At 40.7% G+C, this 24,098-nt stretch overlaps 1 protein-coding gene across 1 annotated transcript in view; it reads left to right on the forward strand.

Annotated features, from left to right (window-relative positions):
• Nucleotides 1–24,098, forward strand: part of LOC140187714 (spermatogenesis-associated protein 22) — a 50,985-nt gene that overhangs the window by 9,179 nt on the left and 17,708 nt on the right. The window contains 4 exon segments of the mRNA XM_072243291.1: nt 4,278–4,370; nt 8,030–8,131; nt 14,343–14,640; nt 19,393–19,522. Coding sequence (XP_072099392.1) covers nt 4,278–4,370; nt 8,030–8,131; nt 14,343–14,640; nt 19,393–19,522 — 623 coding nt within the window.

Below are 24,098 nucleotides of genomic sequence, written 5' to 3' on the forward strand. Positions count from 1 at the left end.
ACAACAATGTGAAAGGAAGCAAATGCAAAAGAAATTCAACTTGCTTATTTTAACTAGGTAATGCTTTGTGCAAAGTACTCATCACACTTTTTTATAGTTTATCTAAGGTAGTCTTTCGAAAGCTGACAACCTAGAAATTACTTCCTGTAATACAACTTTGTTGTGTGTGATGCAAAGGAATTTAATCAAAAATCAGATGCTAACCTGTTCTTATTCAATATTAGATTGATTCAGGTGCTCTGTATGTAAGCTGTGCTCACATATGGAACTATCTAGAAAAGCATAAGAATTTCTGATGCCATTTCTGCCAAATTACACTACGTCCACACTACACTGGATACTTTTGAAAACGAAGCTTTTTCGCCTCGTTTTGACCCTCTGTCCACACTAAAACGGCGTTTTCATCTCCCGAAAACGGAGATTTTCAGTAACGGTCTCCAGAGTGAATAAATCTGAAAACGCCTAATATCCGTTGCAGTGTGTACGGGGTAACCGGAGCTTTTTAAAACCGCTGTCATGACGTGCCGGAACAGATGGCGGCAGCGCGGCATTTCATTGTTATCTTCTTCTTCTTCCTATTATTATTACTTTATTGTTGCCAAACAATTGATACTAGAGCGTACAATCATCACAGTGATATTTGATTCTGCACTTCGCAGAACCTAACAATTTCAGAACAGACGGCAACGAGACTGAAGCCAGAAGAGTTAGAAATGTACTCACCAAATACTTTGACCCATAATTTACTGAATAAATAAGTATACTCACTTTGCCCTGTTTTCTGTCCTTGCTTGTATGAAGGTAAGGACAGAAAACACCCTCCGCCAACCTCCAGTTTAAATTTCATGCGGAATATTTTGGAGGATCAAGAACCAAGAACCAAGAACCAAGGTGGTTTACCTATTTATGCAAGTACTTCTCTGACAATAGATGTGTAACAGCCTAATGTAACGTTGTATGGAAATACAAGATAACACTGATGCAGACATGCTTTATACATTTAACAAGGTGCCTTATTAATGCAACAGAGTTAGTCAGTTTTTCAATGTTCGTCGTCAGCGGGTCATACTGTCCGTGAACTCCCTGTGGGTTGCCTCCATACGCTCCAGTATTTGTTTTTTTTTAGTTTTAAGTCCTCCTGCGCGACAGCCAAGAGCAATTCCTTTTAAGTTTTTCTACTCTGTAACTGGACAAACGCGCACCAAATATACCGTTTCCTCTTCGCTTGTTTTCTGTATGTCCTGCGCATGCCCAGTAGGAGGAGATTCACCCAAATATCCCTCTAATGTGGACAGAGATATTTTGAAAAACGCTTAGTGTGGACGCCTGTCATTTTTACTCGAAACCGGTGTTTTCAAAATTATCCGGCGTAGTGTGGACGTAGCCTTAGTTGTGCATAGTTAGCCTAGAAGTGGAAGAAAATCTTCAAAATGCAGATGAGGAAGTGGGGTGTGCTTTAGTGTAATTCAGAGGAAGCTAGAAAGTAGATCTGAGGTAGTTGAACCTGGAATATCTATAGAAATGAATAAACAGTCAACGTTTCAGGCTGAGACCCTTCATCATGAATGTAAAGGAAGGGGAAAGAAGCCAGAATGAGAAGGTGGGGGTTGGGTGGAGGAAATAAATACAAGCTATTCTTACAGAAACATCTGCATGATGCTAAGTTAGGGCACAACATCAGTGATGTTACCTGGGGTGGTCAGGTGTTTCGAGTCTTTCAACATAATACACCCTTGCCCAGGCGACCCGACCGCCTATCAGGTGATAGGTGAAGCCAGGTAGGTAGGGAAGGGGATGAAATAAGAAGTGGAGAGATGATAGGTGGAAAAGGTAAAGGGCTACAGAAGAAGGAATCTGATGGGAGAGGAGAGTGGACCATCGGAGAAAGAGAAGAAGGAAGGGCTCTGTGGCATGGTGGGGGGGAGGGTTCATAGGTAGGTGAGGAGAAGAGTTGGGTTGAGTGGTAGGAGTGGGTAATTGAAGAAGAGAGCGAAAGTTACGGTAAGTTGGTTACATGGAATATGAGGTATTTCTCCTCCAAACTGAGAATGTCCTCGTTGTGGCAGTAAAAGAGGTCATGGACCAAAATGACGGGATGGGAATTGGAATTAAAATGGTCGGCCACTGGGAATTCCTGTTTTTTGTGGATGGGCTGAATGTGCTCAACAAAATAGACATCCATTCTACATGGAGTCACATCACTGTAGAGAAGGCTGCATTGGAAGCACTGGATACAGTAGGCAATCCTAACAGATCTGCAGGTGAAGTGTTGTCTAACCTGGAAGGACTATTTGGGGCCCTGAATGGAGGTGAGAGAGGAGGTAAATGGGCAGGTGTAGTTTTTCTTTTGCTTGAAGGGATAAGTGCCAGGAGGGAGATTGGTGGGGAGGGATGAATGGACAAGGACAAGGGAATCACAGAGGGAATGATCCCTGTGGGAAGTGGGGAGTGTAGGTTGGGGGGGTGTGCTGTGAAGAGTGTGTTTGTTGGTAGGATCTTCTTTTTTGAAGAAGGAGGACATCTATGATTTCCTGGAAAGGAAAGTCACATCCTGTGAACAGATATGGTGGAGATGAAGCTAAAAACTTACGGTGGTTAAAAGCAATAATATAGTAAATTTTCCACACGATAGGCTTATTCAGAAAGTCAGAAGGCATGGGATCCGGGGAAGTTTGGCCAGGTGGATTCAGAATTGGCTTGCCTGCAGAAGGCAGAGGGTGGTGGTGGAGGAAGTACATTCAGATTGGAGGATTGTGACTAGTGGTGTCCCACAAGGATCTGTTCTGGGACCTCTACTTTTCGTGATTTTTATTAACGACCTGGATGTGGGGGTAGAAGGGTGGGTTGGCAAATTTGCAGACGACATAAAGGTTGGTGGTGTTGTAGATAGTGTAGAGGATTGTCGAAGATTGCAGAGAGACATTGATAGGACGCAGAAGTGGGCTGAGAAGTGGCAGATGGAGTTCAACCTGGAGAAGTGTGAGGTGGTACACTTTGGAAGGACAAATTCCAAGGCAGAGTACAAAGTAAATAGCAGGATACATGGTAGTATGGAAAAGCAGAGGGATCTGGGGGTACATGTCCACAGATCCCTGAAAGTTGCCTCACAGGTGGATAGGGTAGTTAAGAAAGCTTATGGGGTATTAGCTTTCATAAGTCGAGGGATAGAGTTTAAGAGTCGCGATGTAATGATGCAGCTCTATAAAACTCTGGTTAGGCCACACTTGGAGTACTGTGTCCAGTTCTGGTCACCTCACTATAGGAAGAATGTGGAAACATTGCAAAGGGTACAGAGGAGATTTACCAGGATTCTGCCTGGTTTAGAGAGTATGCATTATGATCAGAGATAAAGGGAGCTAGGGCTTTACTCTTTGGAGAGCAGGAGAATGAGAGGAGACATGATAGAGGTGTACAAGATAATAAGAGGAATAGATAGAGTGGATAGCCAGTGCCTCTTCCCCAGGGCACCACTGCTCAATACAAGAGGACATGGCTTTAAGGTAAGGGGTGGGAAGTTCAAGGGGGGTATTAGAGGAAGGTTTTTTACTGAGAGTGGTTGGTGCGTGGAATGCACTGCCTGAGTCAGTGGTGGAGGCAGATACACTAGTGAAGTTTAAGAGACTACTAGACAGGTATATGGAGGAATTTAAGGTGGGGGCTTATATGGGAGGCAGGGTTTGAGGGTCGGCACAATATTGTGGGCCGAAGGGCCTGTAATGTGCTGTACTATTCTATGTTCTATGTTCTAAAACCAAGAACAAAATGAGCTAAAATTGCCATGTCTTCACTGTTCCCTCCGTCAAAGTTCTATCCTTCCCTGACCCTAACTCCAACCCCTGCCTTCATCATCCCCTCCAAAAACGTTTTGCTGTGCCTACCATTTGAATAAAGCTTGATAGCTGCTCTCAAATGATTAAAGTACTACTTTCACCACAAGTCATTGTTGGCATAATGAATACATTCTGGGCTTGGTGGTTATTCCAATGGCACAGGAGGTTAGATAAACTGGTATCTGACATCCAGAATATCTCCGACTCCAGAGCTAAAGCATGCAGACATAAATCAAAGGTGTGCTGAATGGCAGTGAGCCAATCACAATCTGACCTACTGAAACTGACGATTATTTTTTCAGATTTATTTCATGTGTCCTCTGTCTCAGCTTTTGATACATTTCACTGATAGTGGGAAATAAAATGAACTATTTAAAGACTTTATTCTCTTCTGTATTTTTATATCCTAACAAACTAAGTGTTAATTACTTAAAATACTCCTTTTAGCCAACCTCAGCAATACGTGCCACAACGTGAACAAGCTCAGGCATACAGGAAGTTTTCCTATGGATCTAATGCTGTAGGGCAAAGCAGCTGGAAGTAAGTGAATTAAGTTGTCACTGTATTAAGTTGACTGTATCAGATGCGGGTAGAAAATTTGGTGTTGAACACCCTATTTATAGAGATAAAAGATCATTCTGGCCCTTTGAAGAGAGTGATCAGAAAATAGTCCAAATGCTGGAAATGGACTCCACTATCTTCTGTTGGTTATTGACAATTATCTTTAGAGTCAGGTGTTTTGGCACTGATTTTAGACTTTCTCCTCCAAAGAGCTGATGACAACATGTTTTTCCTCTTAGGAATTTTAATAAGGTTCAAAATCAAAGGTTCATTTGAAACTAAGGCTTGGGCAGTGTTGGTTTTAATTTGCCTTATTGAAATGATAATCACGTTATCATTATATTCAGCCTACTCAACTTACTGTGCCTGTCTGACATTCAGTAAGATCATTGCAAATATTTTACATCAATACCACTATTCTGCACTTACTATATACCATTAAATATACTCAGTGACTGAGACTTTGCAGCCCTCTCAGACACTGAATTCCATAGAATCAGTAAACAGCTGATACTGCCCTCATCCACATCTTCTCCATTTCCTGCACGTGTTCTCACCCTATCCTCCCACAATTACAGTTAGTTCCCCTTAACCTTACTTGCCACTCAATGGACCTCCATATCCAACAAATCACTCTCTGTAACTTCTGTTCTCTCCAACAGAATTCTACATCTTAAAACACATCTTTCCCTTGCAGCACCTCATATTTCGTCTGGGTGGCCTCTGACCTGCTGGTATGAACATCGATTTCTCTAATTTCCCTTATTTTCTCTCCACCCCCTCTTTCTCTTTTCACATTCTTCATCCTGGTTGCCCTCTCACCCCTTTTCTTCTCCTCGCCTGCCCATCAAATCACTCTGGTGTAACTCATCCACCTCTTTCTTCCATGGTCTATCGTCCTCTCCTAGTAATTCTTTTTTCAGCCGTATACCTCATCCACTTATCCCTTCCCAGCTTCTTTCTTAATCCCACCTCCCCCTCACCTCGTCTAACCTATCACCTGCCAGCTTGTACTTTCTCTTCTCCACCTTGTTATTTTGGCTTCTGCCCCCGTTCCCGCCTAACGAAGAGTCTCGGCCTAAAACATCAACTGTTTATTCCTTTCCTTTGATGCAGTCTGATTTGCTGAGTGCCTCTAGCATTTTGTGTGGGCGATCCTCGATGAAGAAATTTCTCTCAATTCCATCAAGAAAAATTGGCTCTTTACTTTGACACTGTGACCTGCAGTTCTACATAGGGAAACATAACTGATCACATTGTTTTACTAGTATATTCTCCATGAGGTACGGAGACCTGACAGTATTTGAGTTGCATTTTTACCAGGGTTCTTTTTAAATGCAGCAAGACATACCCCTACCCTCTTGCAATAAAGACCAGCGTGTCTTTACCCCTAAAGATGCCTGCTCTGTCTGCATGGTAGCTTTTAGTGCAAAAAATAAATTGCTGGAGAAACTTGGCAGGTGAAGCAGCATCTGCTGACTCAAGGTGACCCTACACCAGGACTGAGATTGTGGAGAGAAGATAACCAGTATAAAGAGCCAAGAGGGAGGAGAGAAACAGTTTCATAGATACTAGGTAGGACTGGATGAGGTGTGGGATAATGGACTGGCTGGTGGGTAAGAGGTGGAATCAGATAAGGATCAAACAAAAAGCAATGGGCACATGGAGCCAGTTGGGAGGGACAAGAGAAAAAGGTGGAGACAGAAGCTGGAAGGTGATAATTGGAACCAGATAAGGGTGGAAAGATGGGCAGATGGAACCAAGTGGGGGAGGGAATAGGAAGGGTAGGGCAGGGAAGAAGAAACTCAGATTGAAAAGTGAGGGTGATGAACAGATGTAAATGGGTAAGAGAGAATCTAAGTGGAAAAGGAGAGCTGAGAGTGTGTGTTCTTGAAAGTGGAAAACCAAATGTTCGTATCATTCGGTTACCCAAGTAGAATGTGAGGTTTTGTTCGTCTAGTTGTGTGTCTGCCCTCACTATGGAAGTGGAGAAGGCCAAGGATAGACATCAGTCTGCGAGCAGAGAGGGAAGTGACATGCATCCAGAAACAAAATAGTCACTTTGCAGAGAAAGAGTAGGTGGCCAGCAGAATATGACTGGCCTCTCCGATGTAGAGGAGGCCACAATGAAAACACCGGATGTTATAGACAAGATTGAAACAAGTACACATGAATTTCTATGTCTCACTTGGAAGGACCATTTGGATCCCTGGGTGGTAGTGAGGGAGGAGGTGAGTAAATGTTGACCTCCTACAATTTCAGGGGAAAGTACCAGAGGGTGAGGAGCGCAAACAGGAGGAAATCTGCAGATGCTGGAAATTCAGGCAACACACGTAGAGGTTGTTGGTGAACGCAGCAGGCCAGGCAGCATCTCTAGGAAGAGGTACAGTCGACGTTTCGGGCTGAGACCCTTCATCAGGACTAACTGAAAGAAGAGATAGTAAGAGATTTGAAAGCGGGAGGGGGAGGGGGAGATCTGAAATGATAGGAGAAGACAGGATGGGTAGGGATGAGTAAACCAGGGAATGATGAAGAGACTAGGGTGTCATGGAGACTCCTGCAGAAAACGGAAAGGGGAGGAAAGGGCAGATATCACTAGTGGTGGGTCCAGATGCAACTTTTATTTTGCTCAGATTCCAACATCTGGACACCATCTTGCAGTTTAAAAAATACTGTTTCTGTTTATTTTATGACCTCACATCTTCCACAGATGCCTTGCCCATCTATTTAATCTGCCTATAGCTTCCTGAGAATCTTCTGCATTCTGCTTTAGACGTACTTGCATTCATCTTAATATCATTAGCAAACTGATGTTAAAATTGCTTGCAACATTAAGAGATTGTAAGGCATTTAAAGCATTGGACATTGCTGACCAGAATAGCAGGTTGTTCGTCCTTCGTAAAGGTCATTATGTACCCGTTAGTATATAACAAATGTCGTCACTGATGTTCTATATAAGTGCAAATTGAAATGAAAAATGTAACATTATGTGATAGTAAAAGAGTGGAACAAGTAGTTTTTTTTACAACAGGTGGTGAACATGCTTTTTCTTGGCATTATGACAGAGTTTTATATTTTCTGTTCTAATTAGAATTTAGATTACCTCGTAATATTGATATATAAAAAAAATTTCATTACCTGATATGTTGGATTAGGATGGTGCCATGAGGCATGAAAACCTATAATAATTATTGAAACTTGAGGTATATTGGTGCTTTGGAAAACATGAATTGGATGTTTTTTGATAATAACTTCACATGAAAGTACTTCAGTTTTCCTGTGCAAAGGTGGTTACGGAAGACAGCAAATTGCCAATCATATGATTTATTAATTAATGCAACACACACAAAATGCTGGAGGAACTCAGCACGCCAGATAGTCTCTGTGGAGAAGAGTAAACAGTCAACGTTTCGGGCCAAGACCCTTCATCACTCTCGGCCCGAAATGTCAACTGTTTATGCTTTTCTATTGATGCTGCCTGGCCTGCTGAATTCCTCCAGTATTTTGTGTGTGTTGCTTGGATTTCCAGTATCTGTATATTTTCTCTTGTTTGCTATTTATTAATAATGGAGGATTAACTCAGTTGATAAGAGAATATCATAAGTGAGGTGGTAATCACACAAAATGGTCTCTTGTAGTCAGTTTCAACAGCAAATACCTCATAAACAACAAAGGCAGGAGCACAAGCAATTTTCAAGTGGATCCAACACCACAGGGCAAAGCAATAAAACCAGTTAGAAGTACAGGTGTCCCCTGCTTTTCAAACGTTCGCTTTACGAAACCTCACTGTTACGAAAGACCAACATTAGTTACCTGTTTTCGCTAACAGAAGGTGTTTTCACTGTTACGAAAAAAGGCAGCGCGCGAAAAAAGCAGCGCACGCTCCGAGCAGCTGCTCTCCCGTGGATTCGGAACGGCATTCTCGCCAGCATTGCTCAAGCACATGCCTGTGAGTATCCATTAGCAAGATGAGTTCTAAGCTATCGGAAAAGTCTAAAAGAGCTCGTAAGGGTGTTACACTTAGCGTAAAACTAGACATAATTAAGCGTTTCAATCATGGTGAACCAAGTAAGGACAACATGAGTTTGGCTTGTGGAAGTTGACGAAGGTGATGTTGAAGAGGTTTTGGCATCCCATGACCAAGAACTGATAGATGAAGAGCTGATGCAATTGGAAGAGGAAAGAATAACAATCGAAACCGAATGCAATAGCGAACGGACCAAAAGTGAAGTCATCCAGGAACTGAACGTGAAGCAACTTTGTGAGATTTTCGCTGCAATGATAAAGTAGGACTTTAATTTTGAAAGGGTACGTTGGTTTAGGGCATACTTGCAGGATGGTTTGAGTGCTTACAAAGAATTGTATGATCTAAAAATGTGTGAGGCTAAGCAGTCAAGCAAGCGTTTCACATCAGCCACAGCAGATGACGAACCTCAACCTTCGCCAAAGAAGATGACCTGCCTGCCCTGATCGATGATGAGATGACACCCCAGTGTTCCACCCCAGCGGTCCCAACCCCTGGGCCATGGACAAATGCCGATCCGCGAAGAATGCAGTGGTAGCCGGGAGGCACTCAGCACATCTTTAAGCAAAAAAGCTGAAGTAAACAACCTAATTAATTAGATGCTGCCCGGCATGTAAATGTCGGCCCAGATCAGAGGCGATTGTCGCCTCTGATCTGGGCCGACATATATGCGCTGGGCGGCACCTAATTAATTAACTTGTTTATTTTGGCTTTTTTCTTAAAGATGTGCTGAGTGTGTTCCGGCTACGGCTGTACCCCTGCATGTTTCGCGGATTGGTATCGGTTCACTGCCCGGAGGGTGGGGGCCACTGCACCACCCCAACCTTCGATGACTCAGCCTAACACACCATCATCAGTGTGCTCAGCGCTGTCTTCCCGATTCCCGTAAGTGATACTACACTGTACATACATTATTTCTACTTTATATAGGCTGTGTATTTTTACGTGTTATTTGGGATGATTTGGCAGCTTCATAGCTTAAAGGTTACCGGAGAGCGCTTGTGCTGTGTTTCTGCCTAGGGCGCTTGCGTGAGATTTTCGCTACGGAGAACAGTGCAGGCAATGATTGTGAAAAAGTATTTCTACTTTATATAGGCTGTATATTCATCATATCATTCCTGCTTTTACTATATGTTACTGTTATTTTAGGTCTTATGTGTTATTTGGCATGATTTGGTAGGTTATTTCTGGGTCTGCGAATGCTCACAAATTTTTCCCATATAAACTAATGGTAATTGCTTCTTCGCTTTATGACATTCTGGCTTACGAACCGTTTCATTGGAACGCTCTACCTTTGGATGGCGGGGGAAACCTGTAAGTTAATTATAGAGTGTAGCTGACATCTGTTAATATAATTTACTTTTTAAAAATCATTATCCACATTGAACATCCTTCGACAGGAATGAGACTTCTCAGGCTTCAGAGATCTTTCTGACATGAAGCAGTGTTCTGAGGCTTCATGTAGCCAAGGTGTTGTTCCATCATTTATAAGATCCTATGCTGAAACTCGTCTGAAGTGGTTAAGTTTACTGTGTAGATGGTGAATTTCATTTGAATTCTGAGATAGAAGTAATAAGCATGAATGTTGCTGTAACACGTATATATTTCTATATGATTTTTAAAAATTCAATTTTTCTGTCTTAATTAGATTTTCCAAGGCCAATCCCAATATATCTGTACTCTTGTGATACTAAACCAATGAGTTCTCAAATAGTCTGGTTTCGATCTATAGTTATTTTCCTACTTTTCGACTGTGATGGTATTTTAAAGTGATTTACTTGTGCTTGAGGTACTTAAGACAAAATGAGATCACAAAGCTGTTGTGTAAATGCAACCTAATTCATTCTTATTGGTTAGTTTGTTTTAACTGAGTAACTAGTAGTGACATTGTGTTAATTTTTGCATCCCTAGACAGATGACAAGAAAAATATCTGGATACCCCATTGTACTTGGTTACCTGTTGCCTTCTTTGGAAATTTGACTGTGTGCAATTTCAGTGGTGTAAGAATATCTAATTGAGAGAACTGAAAACATTGGAAATCTGAAATTAAAACAAAACTATTGGGGGGAAGCTCGGTGAAGAAGATCAATTACCTGACATATTGAGTCTTTATCTCTCCATAGATGCTGCCTAAATTCTTTCAGCACTTTCTGCTTTGTTGGTATTGGGATCAGATTTGGCTCCAAGGAAGAGCCACCTGATAGTCATGCAGACTGGATACTTACTCTGGATTTCCAGCATCTACAGAATCTATGGAAATTAATCAACAGTCAATGTTTCGGGCTGAAACCCTTCATCAAGATTGGAAAGGAAGGGGGAAGAAGCTAGAATAAGAAGGTTGGGGAGAGGAAGGAGTACAAGCTTGAAGGTGATTGGTGAAACCTAATGGGTGGGGCACTGAGGTTGAAGAAGATGGGAGGGGACCAAGTGGAAAACATGAAGTGCTGGAAAAGAGAGAATCAGGGAGAGGAGAGTGGACTGTGAAAGAAAGGGAAGGAGGAGGTGAGGAGAAAAGGTAAGGAGGGAGTCAGAGTGGGGAATAGAAGAAGAAACAAGGGAGAAGTTGGAGAAATCAATGTTCGTGCCATCAGATTGGAGGATACCCAGATAGAATATAAGGTATTGCTTCTCCAACCTGAGAGTGGCCTCATCATGGCAGTAGAGGAGGCCATGGAGTGACATATTGGAATGTGAATTAAAATGGTCAGCCATCGGGAAATCTGCTTTTTGCGGATGGAGCGAAGGTGCTCGACAAAGCAGTCCAGCAATCTACATCATGCTTCTATTTCTTCCCCTCCCCCACCTTCTTATTCTGGTTTCTTCCCCCTACCTTTTCAGTCCTGATGAAAGATCTTGGCCCAAAGCTTCAACTGTTTATTCATTTCCATAGATGCTATCTGACCTGCTCAGTTCCTCCAGCATTTTGAGTGTGTTGCTCTGGATTTCCAACATCTGCAGAATCTTTTGTGTTTATGATTTGCAGAATTTCTTGTGTTAATGCATAAAATAATGGTTATTTGCCAAGTACATGTAGAACTTTACCCCAGAATGAATCACGGTCTTTGAAAGAAAAAGTCTCGAGGAAAATAGGGATGTTTTACATGCTGAACGCAGTAAGATACTGTACATATCCAGTTGTATTCACTGTATTATCTTAAGACTAAGTCAATTCAAATTGCAAAACTAGGGTTAGTTTTTGTTCATCAAAGTTATTAATAGATACAGAACCAAGTTGGTTAAATGGAGGTAAGTTACAGTCTAGTCATTATCTGATTGAAGAGGAAAGTGTAGAAGGGCTGGATGGCTTCTTCCCATATACTAACATAAGGTGAATAATGGCTTAATTACAGCTACATTGTTTTTGTTGGTACTGTTCACTTTCCATTTTCATAAGTATCTGCAGCCATAAAAAGGGAGAATAAAATAAAGAAAATCTGTTTGAAGTGTACTTTATACTTTATTGTCGCCAAACAATTGGTGCTAGAATGTACAATCATCACAGCGATATTTGATTCTGCGCTTCACACTCCCTGGATTACAAATATTAAATATTAAAAATATTAAAAATATTTAACATTAGTAAATATTAAAAATTTAAATTATAATTCATAAATAGAAAATAGAAAAATGAGAAGTAAGGTAGTGCAAAAAAACCGAGAGGCAGGTCCGGATATTTGGAGGGTACGGCCCAGGTCCGGGTCAGGATCTGTTCAGCAGTCTTATCACAGTTGGACAGAAGCTGTTCCCAAATCTGGCTGTACGGGTCTTCAAGCTCCTGAGTCTTCTCCCGGAGGGAAGAGGGACGAAAAGTGCGTTGGCTGGGTGGGTCGTGTCCTTGATTATCCTGGCAGCACTGCTCCGACAGCGTGAGGTGTAAAGTGAGTCCATGGACAGAAGATTGGTTTGTGTGATATGCTGCACCGTGTTCACGATCTTCTGCAGCTTCTTCCGGTCTTGGACAGGACAACTTCCATACCAGGTTGTTCTATTCCATTCCTGTTCTATGATGCTTAGTATGATTATTAAAATGCTCAATGGCAATTCATTGACCGCAGAAGGATTTATTTCCTGGGTTGCTGTTCACAACTTAATTTTGAATTTGTGCTCAAATTATTTGGTTGCCTCTTTCAATATTGTTGCCCTAAGCGGTTAACCCCAAACCCTCAGTTTAATTATAACATCTCATATCAACTCAGCTGGAGAGGGCTGTAAATGCAGTAAACATTACACATTGCTTTAATATAGCTAAACTGTGAACTAAAATTAATTACCAATTCCAGTCAGTAAGCTTTATATTTATGTAACAGAGAAATCGTGGACTCATTCAACACAAAGAAGCCATTCAGCCCATTAAGGCAGTGCTGCCTCTTTAAATAACCTATTCATTTAGTCTCAAGTTTTATGTCTTTCTTTCTTCAAGCATATCCAATTTCCCTTAAAAGTGACTGTTGAATTGGCTTTTGCTTTTGTCCATCTGTAAATGTGTCACTTCACTTTGTAAATCAAAACTAGCCTCATACACTTCTTTTGTTAATTATTGCAACATCATGCCCTCTGCTTACAAACCCTTTGAAAACAGAACTACTTATTTATCATAATTGTGATAATTTTTGTTAAATGCTCCCTTAACTTTATCTGCCATAAGGAGAACAATCCCTACTTCTCTCCTCCTCACTTAAATGATATGCTTTATTTGGGGTACCATTCTATTTGATCCCTTCTCAAAGGCCTTGTTCTTCAGAAAGAATAGTTGGCAGATTGGACAAAAAGTACAGCTAAAAGCTGGCCAGTGTTTTTTTATATATACATGTAAAAGATTTCCAACAAGTTCTTATGATACTTCTGAACATTTCTTATGAAATTTGCTTAAAGGCATGTAAAGCAGAAAACTAAATGTTTGCAAACAATTTGTTGTGTAAAAAGGAAACAAGAAAGTGTGTATAGTTTATTCAGAATACAAAAATATTTTGTGGACCGTTTTCCTGCTTGCCAGGTAACTTTGGCTGCGTATATGTCACTATGTCCCCTTGACCAACAACAGGTGTTATAACTTTGTATAATTTGAATACTAACCTCATGGAATTTTCCAGGAAAAGTGGAATGCTTAACTGTCATTCTGTTTTCCATGATTAATTATTCCACAATGTATTTCTCTTTGGTGCAATAGTCATTTTGCAATGTGATTGTGCATACTTGTCAGCTAAGGATGCACCCCTTGAGGTAGACGTGCTGTTTAGAAACAAGTGATCAAGTCAGTCAAATTTCCCCTCAGATTTTAGGACCTCACATGGTTGAGTTAGTATAAGCTGCACTGTGCCAAGTTTGAAAACATACAGAATTTGTAATCCAGTTGTTTGGTGTGGTCATATCCAACATTGGAAGATTCTGTTGATGTAAGTTACTCTGTTGCACTTGAAGGAGTAGCATAGGACATGGTGATGCAAGGAAGTTATGCCCAGGAAGGAGAAAAAGAGTTCCTTCAGCATTTTTTGTCTGTTGGTCTGGATTTCCAGCATCTGTGGAATCTCGTGTGTACATATTTACTGTTTTTATCATAGTGCTGGGAGTATGATACTTGAGGGAGATTTAGATATTTTCACATTTCCTTATCAGACTAGGCTTATTTTATTTGTCACTTAAGCACACTGTGGACCTAATGCTTGAGCTTTGCCTGTTTTGCTTCTGCTTTATTTTTGGCTGTTTGGTTGCATTATGTAATCTTTCAGCTGGTCAATGGTTCCACTGTTTGTTTGTTTAGTATTCTGTGTACAGTAAAGCAAAGTCCCATTGATTTTTATCTGCAAGAACACACAATGATTGTATTGAGATTTTACTGAAATTTTCTAAAAAGCATGGTTTCATTCAAAGTTGACCACATTTTATTGCAAATTACATATTTAATTTTTATATTATCTTCTAATTTTAGCACGGGTGTTAAACAACAGCTGGGAAACACTTGGAAAGAAAATCCTAAGCCTGCAATAAATGACATAAAGGAATTTGCATCTACTACTGGCACTAATTATTCACAAATGAAAATGGCAGATACTTTCAGATCACATGTCTCATCTGATCCTTACAAAGCACAGACAAAATCTTATCAACAAATACATCAGAAGTTCAAGAATTTGCCTCAGAATACAGCAAGTTATAGATATTGTGGTCAACAAAATGAGTGTACTAAAAATCACTTTATAAATGATCCCGATGACGGTGTGGATCAGGTATGTTCCTCATAAGTTTTGCTTAAAGTGATTTTTGTCTATATTGAATATGTAGTTTAGATATTTTCTTCTGCTTGATCAGGATACAAATTAAAAATTAGGTTATATTCTTTTGCACTATTTATTTTTTATTGAAACTTCTAGTAATTTTTTTTATGTCTTGCACAGTATTGCTGCACAAACAACACATTTCATGGCATACTGTATGCCAGTGATAATAAACATGATTCTGATTCTGTTATAGGACATTTTCACATTTCAAGTGAGATTTAATGTTGAATAATGATCTGGCATTATTTTCGTGCAGAAACTCTGGGGGAGGGGGAGAATGCATATATTCCCATGTGGCTCTTGTGCACCTCCTAATGGGTGTTGATACAGATGAGGATGAAATCTTTAAAGTTGTATGTCTTTTGGGATATTGTTTTGCAGATTTGCAGTTTTTAGTTACAGATTACATTGTTAAAAGATGAATGTGCAAAAGTACATATTTCATTTCCAAAATGGTTTCTTCAGTTTATACGTAACTTTAAGTTAGGCCTTCCATCCTATTTTTTTCTGATTACTGCACCATTTTAGTTCTTAATTTTGCAACTGATGAAATACTTAATTTCTCAAATTTTCCAAGGAGTATTTCACAAACTTCATAGAATGACAAGAATATTCATGCTTCCAGCACGTGAGATTCAGTTTTGCTTTTTCAATGCTGTTTTAGTAATTTAAAAAGTATTTTTTTTGGTATGAATTTGAATATTTAAACATTTTTGTTTACATTCACTTTAAATCTCATTGTGTTTTTAAAAATAATTTAATTCTTTCATTTTGTCCTCCATGATATGTCTTCCATTTTGTAACCCATTTTTGACATCATGAAGCATTTAGATTTAAGCATAATTTGATGTTCATTTTGGTATTAAATTTAGAAGACAAAATGTTCACTTTTATGTAGTTTTAATTCAGAGTCTGGTCAGCATAAATGGGAAATCTCCAGACTTGATCCAGAGCCTCCAGTAATTTATGAAAATTACCGGGACTTCCCGGTATCCAGAGTGTGAATTATGGCCAAAAGATGGCTCGATGGTAATCATGTGAAGAAGGCATGTACTGGATGGTGAGGATCCTTAATGATGGATGCCTCTTTCCCTGATCACAACTCTAAAAGTTGATAGGCTCCTATCTTAACAGTAGCCCCCTATTGTAGAATTTCTTCCCCAGCTTTATCCATCATCCACTCTTAACATCTTCTTTGTCTATCCTGCCTGTAATTTCCTCAAAGGATTTCAACAGATTTGTCAGGCAGGATTTCCTCTTAAGGTAATTATGCCACTCAGCCCATTGAGTCTGCTCCTCCATTCAGTTACGGCTGATTTATTTTCCCCTCATTTTTGTAACTCTCCTTTGGACTCCCTCCAATGCCAGCACATCCTTTCTTAGATATGGGACCAAAAACTGCTCACAATACTCGTAAATGCAATTTGATCAATGCCTTATAAAGCCTCGACATTACATCTTTGCTTTTATATTTTAATCTTGAAAATGAATGCTTACTTTGCATTTGCCTTCCATACCTCCGACTCACCCTGCACTAGGACTCCCAAGTCTCTTTACACCTCCCATTTCTGAATTCACCATGCTTAGAAAATAGTCTACACCTTTATTCCTTCTACCAATGTGCATGCCCATGCACTTCCCTACACTTTATTCCATTTGCCACTTCTTTATCTATCCTTCTATTCTGTCCAAGTCATTCTGTAGACTCCCTGCTTCCTCAGCTCTGTCTGTATCTCCACCTATCTTTGTATCATCCACAAAACTATCAATTCCATCATCGAAATCATTAACACATAACATGTAAAGTAGTGGACCTAACTTCAACCTCTGTGGAACACCACTAATCAGAGGCAGCCAGCTGAAAAGGTGCCCTTCATTTTCACTCTTTGCCTCTAAGCTTCTGTCAATGCTGGTATCTTTCTTGAAGTACCATGGGGTCCTACCTTGTTCATCAGCCTCGTGTGGCTCTTTGTTAAAAGCCCTCCGAAAATCCAAGTAAACATCTTCTTTGTCTATCCTGCTTGTCATTTCCTCAAAGAATTTCAACTGATTTGTCAGGCAAGATTTCCCCTTGAAACCATGCTGACTTCGACCTATTTTATCATGTGCTTCCAAATACCCTGAAATTTCATCCTTAATTATGGACCCTAACCACAGAATTCAGCCTAACTGGCTTATCATTTCCTGCCTTTGCCTATTTCGCTTCTTAAAGAGTGGAGTGACATTTGTGATTTTCCAGTCTTCTGGAACCATTCCAGAATCTAGTGATTCTTGAAAGTTCACTACTCATTCCTCCACACAGAATGCTGAGCAGAATGAGTAGCCAACTCTAATTTTTCATTGTCCTCAAGGAGATTACCAATCCCATTGCCAGAAGCAAACAGTATCAACAAAAATCCCAAACACGAGGAATTCTGCAGATGCTGGAAATTCAAGCAACACACATTAAAGTTGCTGGTGAACGCAGCAGGCCAGGCAGCATCCCTAGGAAGAGGTACAGTGGACGGTTCGGGCTGAGACCCTTCCTCAGGGATCTCCCCCTCTCCCTCCCACTTTCAAATCTCTTACTAGCTCTTCCTTCAGTTAGTCCTGACGAAGGGTCTCGGCCCGAAACGTCGACTGTACCTCCTCCAAGAGATGCTACCTGGCCTGCTTCATTCACCAGCAACTTTGATGTGTGTTGTCAACAAAAATCCGTATCTCTGCAGATGTTGATTGCATCCTGAGTGCTCATTAACAATTTCTAAAATATTGGTAATTAATGAACTGCTTGTGGTGATTGTGCCTTTCCACATCGACCCTTTAATGATTTGTGTGCTCATTTTAAAAACTGGAGGCACTGCCTACCTACTATTATCTTTGAAGGTACTGCATCAATTCACCACTCTTCATTTGGGTCAGTTGATTTCTTTGTTTAAAAAACTGCTTCAATTTAAAAGTACTGCTACATTTAGTCATTGGATAGAGAATTATATGGAAGCTACACCTGTGTTAAACAAAAAGACTTGTAAGTTTTGATTGATAATGACAAACCCCCCCAAAATGATGAGTTTTTGACTTGCAGAAGAGGTCTTTCTTGATATCCAGAGGGTTATAAAAAACATTGGGAAACTCCACACCTCATTTAAAGTAATCAGTGCTGAGTAACAGTAATGAGATTACCAGTTGCAATTCCCTTGTTTGCCATTTTAATGGAGTAAGACAAAACAGAATATTATAGCTAAGAGATAATGGTGAAACCTGAGAAGAAAATGCCACAAGCTGCTATCTTCCTGATAATTAACTGGTTATGCAGATGACCTTAAGATTTCGGTGAAGCAGTCTGAGTGAGAAGAGTGCTTCATCAAAGAAACTTTACAGGCTGAACGGTGATAGAAAAATATCCTTTAGTCTTTAACGTTTATCTACAAGTGCAGCTGCATAAACAGTGCCTCAGTTTTAAAGTCCACATCCCTTCTTTCAAATCCCTCATGAACTCATCCTTCTTCTTCTTTGTATGGTCCTACAGTTCTTCAAATGTGCAAGAAGGACACTTTTTTCATTCAATCCTGGCCTCTCTGTGTCTCATTTTCCATTGTCCCTCCAGTGCTTTCAATTACCTTGACTCAGCTTTGGTATTCCCTCCCTAAAACTCTACATCTCCAGCTGTTGCTCTTACTTTTATCATTATGTGGCTCAAGAGTCCCATTTTCTTTGATAAAATTCTGACGTTCTTCTAGTAAGATGGTGGCATGTGCAAATACAGTGCCCTCTCGGGAGCCAACCAAAGGTGCTTTTTTTCTTTGTAAAATTTGTTTTTTTACAATCCAAAGACAATTCTACTCCAAGAACATGGGGGATTGCAGGGTTACTTCATCAGTGAGCGGCTTGTTGATCGGAGTAGCTGGACTGGTGTCGGTGGCGCAGCTGGCCAAGGTGTTAAAAAGGTTGGCCGAGGTGTCGCAGCTGATCAGGATATCAGAGGGGTCTGCCGGTGTGTCAGAGGAGCTGACTTGGCTGCAGATCATGTTGCTTCCCGCTACTTGGAAGTATGGGAGTTGGTGCAGTATAACTGTGGGAAACTGTCTCAGATATTTCACTTGTGATCGCAAGACACTGTTGGATGGTGATAATGTAAGTTACTGAAGCCCTGTTACCCTTGTCTGGCGGAGGGACAGTTGACATGTGATCCATGTAGCCTCAGTTGTAGCGAGAACCAGACGTAAAACCTTGGGCTTGCCTGCTGCTGCAACAAACACAGAAGTGCTACAGCATGGTTGAGCTTGACTGGGGCCTGGCCTCTCCCACTGGTGCTGTCCTCTCGTGTTCAAGTGGTGGAATGACAGGCTGGATTGCGTGTATCTGTACACTGCCGGGAGACTGTACCATCATTTGCTGGATGTTGTTACTCAGGGTCTTGGACTATATATGCTTTTTTTTTGAGTGTATATGCTTTTGTGCTCGATATTTTGAAATATGTTACTCGCTATTTTTGAATGCTTGCTTGCTATTTTGAATATTTTGCTCCTTGGCTCCAGAGGAGTGCTGTCTTGTTCAGCTGTATCTATGTATGGTTTGAATGATAATTAAACTTGATTTGATATGCTATGTTGGGATGATTTACCATGTTGAAACCAGTAATTAAGTACTACTTTTCTCCTCATCAATGTTTATATTATAACTAATAGAATAAGCTGAGCATTTGTTTTTTTTTATAAGCAGAGGTCAAAACCTACTCAGATGAAATTTACACAACCAGATAATACATTACGTGTTATGACTGCAACTATAGAAGGCATGAAACACTGGACTCAATACAGTGATAGGCTTGCACTGCTATTTGAGGTCTTCGGTAGGTGCACTTACCTATGTTTCACTCATTTTAAATGCAAGAATATTTTCTATATTAATATTATGCTTTGTTTGATTTTTTTAATGCCAAGTGAAAAGGTCCAATTTGCAATTTTCTATATTGTTTCTATTCATTATTCAGAAATTAGTGATAGGCAAGTAAATATACAATAAAGCAATGTGATCAGACTTGTAAAATGCACAAACTACTTATGGAATGATCTTTTAAGTCAGGCAGCATTTTGCAATTGAATCAAGATTTTATCATTTGAGTGATGCTGGGGCATGGTGGAAAACGGACTGAGAAATACTCAACAGGTCAGTTTAAGTCTATAGAAAGAAAATAACTTGTTTCGTCTAAATATCTATTACAATTAGAGTGAATGAAATGCAAGATGCTCTCACACAGATTGTGATTGTCAGATACTTTTGCTTAGTCTATAAGGGTAACCAGGAGTTTCTGGTTGCTGCCACTTCTTCAAGTTCTTCATTATACATCAACACAGGTTTGAGGAACAAAACTGCTTCTGGATACAACATTATATTCAAAACATCCTGATAGTTGATTGTTCCAGTCTTTGCACTTTATTATTTTTCCAGTCTTGCAGCAATTTCAGATAATTGTTCTCCTCTTCCTGTTACACTATTCACAAAACATTTTTGAATTATTCACTAATCTTCATCACCCTCTTTCAGTTGGCATAATCACAATTTATCCCTATTTTAGATCTTTGTTTCTTCTGTTCTTTCCCACTTCTTTGTAACTCTGAAAAATATTGTTAAAAGGATGAGCATGGTGGGACTAATGTTCTGAGTTGTGTATATTTCAGTGCAAGAAGTATTGTAGGAAAGGCAGATGAGCTCAGGGCATGGATCACGCATGGAGTTATGGTATTTTAACCATTGGTGAGACTTGGTTGCGGGAGGGGCAGGACTGGCAGCTCAATATTCCAGGGTTCCATTGTATTAGATGTGCTAGAATGGGAGGGATTAAAGAGGGAGGGATGTTGTTACTAGTCAGAGAAAATGTCACAGTACTCTGGCAATGTCAGGCCAGACTGGAGAACTTGTCTAGTGAGGTTTTACTGGTGGAACTGAGGAATATGAAAGGTATGACCACCTTAATGGGGCTTTCTTATAGACCACCTAACAGTCCGTGGGATTTAGAAGAACAAATTTGTAGAGAGATTGCAAACTCTTGCAAGAAACATAAGGATGTGAGAGTAGGTGATTTGAACTTTCCACATTATTGGTTGGGACATCCATACTGTAAAAGGACTAGATGGAATAGAGTTCATCAAATGTTAAGGAGAGTTTCCTAAATCAGTACCTGGAAGTCCCAATGATAGAATGTGCAATACTTGATCTCCTGTTAGGGAAAGAGACAGGGTAGATGACAGAAATTGTGTAGGGGAACACTTTGCATCTAGTGATCATAATGCCATTAGTTTCAAGGACAGATGTGGTCCACGGGTTGAGATTCTAAATTGGAGAAGGGCCAATTTTGATGGTATGAGAAGGGATCTGGCAAGTGTGATTGGGACAGGCTGTTTTCTGGTAAATGTGTATTAGGTTAGTGGGAGGACATCAAAAGTGAAAATTCGAGAGTACAAAGCTTGTTTGTGCCTGTCAGAATAAAAAGCAAGGATAACAGGTGTAGGGAAACTTCATTGAGGCCCTAGTTAAGAAGAAAAAGGTAGATAGCAGGTATAGGGAGGCAGGAACAAATGAGGTATTTGAGTATAAGAATTGCAAGAAAACACTTAAGAAAGAAATCAGGAGGGCCAAAAGAAGGCATGAGATTGCTCTAGCAGACAAGGGCTTCTACAAGTACGTAAAGAGCAAAAGGATTACAAGGGACAAAATTGGTCCTCTGGAAGATCAGAGTGGTAATCTATGCTGGAGCCAAAAGAGATGGGGGAGATCTTAGATGGATTTTTTTTTGCATCTGTATTTACTCGGGAGATGGACACGGAGTCTATAAGAAGTAAGCAAAACAGCAGCAAGGTCATGGACCCTATACAGATTACAGAGGAGGAGGTGCTTGATGTCTTGAGGCAAATTAGGTTGAACAAATTGCCAAGGCCTGACAAGGTGTTCCGTCGGACCCCGCAGGAGGCAAGTGCAGAAATTGCCAGGGCCCTAGCAGAGGTACTTAAATCATCCTTAGTGATGGGGAGGTACCAGAGGATTGAAGGATAGCTAATGTTGTTCCATGGTTTAAGAAAGGCTCTAAGAATAAGCCAGGAAATTATAGGCTGGTGAGCATGACATCAATCATGGGAAAGTTATTGGAAAGTATTCTAAGGGACTGCAAATATAAGTATTTGGATAGACAAGGATTGATTAGGGATAGTCAACATGGTTTTGTGCATGGTACTATAGGTCATGTCTAACAAATCTTAGAGTTTTTCAAGGAAGTTACTAGGAAAGTTGATGAAGGCAAGGCAGTGAATGTTGTCTACATGAAATTCAGCAAGGCATTTGACATGGGAGGTTGGTCATGAAGATTCAGTCACTTGATATTCAAGATGAGGTAGTAAATTGGATTAGATATTGGCTTTGTGGGAGAAGCCAGAGAGTAATAATAGACGGTTGCCTCTCTGACTGGAGGCTTTTGACTAGTGAAATACTGCAGGGATTGATGCCAGGTCAGTTGTTGTTTGCCATCTATATCAGTGGTTCCCAACCTCTGGGCCGCGGCCTGGTATTGGTCCGTGGCCCGGAGGTTGAGGACCACTGATCTATATCAGCAATCTAGATGATATGGTTAACTGGATCGGCAAATTTGTGGCCGGCACCAAGATTAGTGGTGGTGTGGACAGCGAAGTAGACTTTCAAAGTTTGCAGTGAGATCTGGATCAGCTGAAAACGTGGGCTAAAAAATGCAGACAAGTGTGAGGTGTTGTACTTTGGGAGGACCAACCAGGGTAGGTCTTGCACAGTGAGCATTAGGGCACTGAGCAGTGTGGTAGAATAAAGGGATCTGGCAATACACCCATAATTAATTAAGAGTGTCATCACAGGTAGATAGGGTTGCAAAGAAAGCTTCTGGCACATTGGCCTTCATTGATCAAAGTAGTTGGGAAGTTATGTTGAAGTTGTATAAGATTTTAGTGAGGTCCAATTTGGAGTACAGTTGTCCCTCGGTATCTGTGGGGGATTGGTTCCAGGACCCCCCATGGATATCAAAATCCGCGGATGCTCAGGTGCCTTATATAAAATGGTGTAGTATTTGCATATAACCTGAGCACATCCTCCCGCATACTTTAAATCATCTCTAGATTACTTATAATACCTAATACAATGTAAATGCTATGTAAATAGTTGTTACACTGTATTGTTTAGGGAATAATGACACTTTGGAGGAGGCTCAATAATACTAATGTCAGGATCTGTAACCTTTCTCTTCTATGAGTTTCTTGAGCTCTTCTGGGAACGCTGATGCTGCCTTGACGTCAGCCGATGCCGATTCTCCTGTGATCTTTAAGTTCTTGAGGCTGTAGCGCTTTACATAGCTAGCCAGCCATCCCTTACTAGCCTTAAACTCCTTCCTCTCGCTCTCCTCAACCGCCTCACAGTAGTGCTCATAGAGGCTAAGTGCTGTTTCATGCATAATTTTGCCATCAACAGGGATATGCTTCTGTGACATGTCCTCTAGCCACACACTTAATGCTTTCTCAGTCTTTGCAAGCACTTTATCACGAACCAGAGAGACCATTTTTGCTGTTATGGGGTAGCACTAACACTTCCACGAACTTCAGCTTCTTTCTGCTTTATTGTGCGAATGCTTGATTTGTTCTTACCAACCTTACTGCCCACTTTGGCAAGTGATATGCCACTTTTCAAAAGATCTAAGATTTTTATTTTCTCGGCTAGAGATAGCACTCTTAGCCTTTGAGGAATTGCTTTGATCACTTAATTGCTTTTTAGGAGCCATTTTTCCAACACAACACAAGTAGCGAACCAACGAGACGCGAGGCAAACAATGCTCAAACAATGAGTGCTGGAGAGAGACTGAGGATCTGTGAAATGGCAGGAGGCTACACCAGGGTATGCCTACACATCACTTCATTCTTGTGGATTAAGCGTAGTGCTCTGCACACGGCAAATTCAAGTTTTGCTTTTTGGAACTTACTGTAATTTTTTTTCGAGTATTTTCGATCCACGGTTGGTTGAATCCACAGATGCGGAACCCGCAGAAACGGAGGGCGGACTGTACTGTGTGCTTACGCCAAACATAGCATTTGGCCTAATGGCCAAAAAACTCAGATTTGTTTTCATCAGACTATGGAACCTTCTTCCAGCTGACTTCAGAATCTCCCACATGCTTTCTGGCAAACTCTAGCCAAGATTTCATGTGAGCTTTTTTCAACAGTGGCTTTCTCTTTGCCACTCTCCCATAAATCTGTGACTGGTGAAGCACCTCAGCAATTGTATGCAGTCTCTCCCAACTCAGCCACCGAAGCTTGTAACTCCTCGAGAGCTATCGTAGGTCTCTTGGTGGCCTCCTTCACTAGTCCCCTTCTGCACAGTCACTCAGTCTTTGAGGATGGCCTGCTCTGGGCAGATTTACA

This window comes from Mobula birostris, chromosome 25, assembly GCF_030028105.1.
Source record: "Mobula birostris isolate sMobBir1 chromosome 25, sMobBir1.hap1, whole genome shotgun sequence".
In the NCBI taxonomy this organism is placed as follows: domain Eukaryota; kingdom Metazoa; phylum Chordata; class Chondrichthyes; order Myliobatiformes; family Myliobatidae; genus Mobula; species Mobula birostris.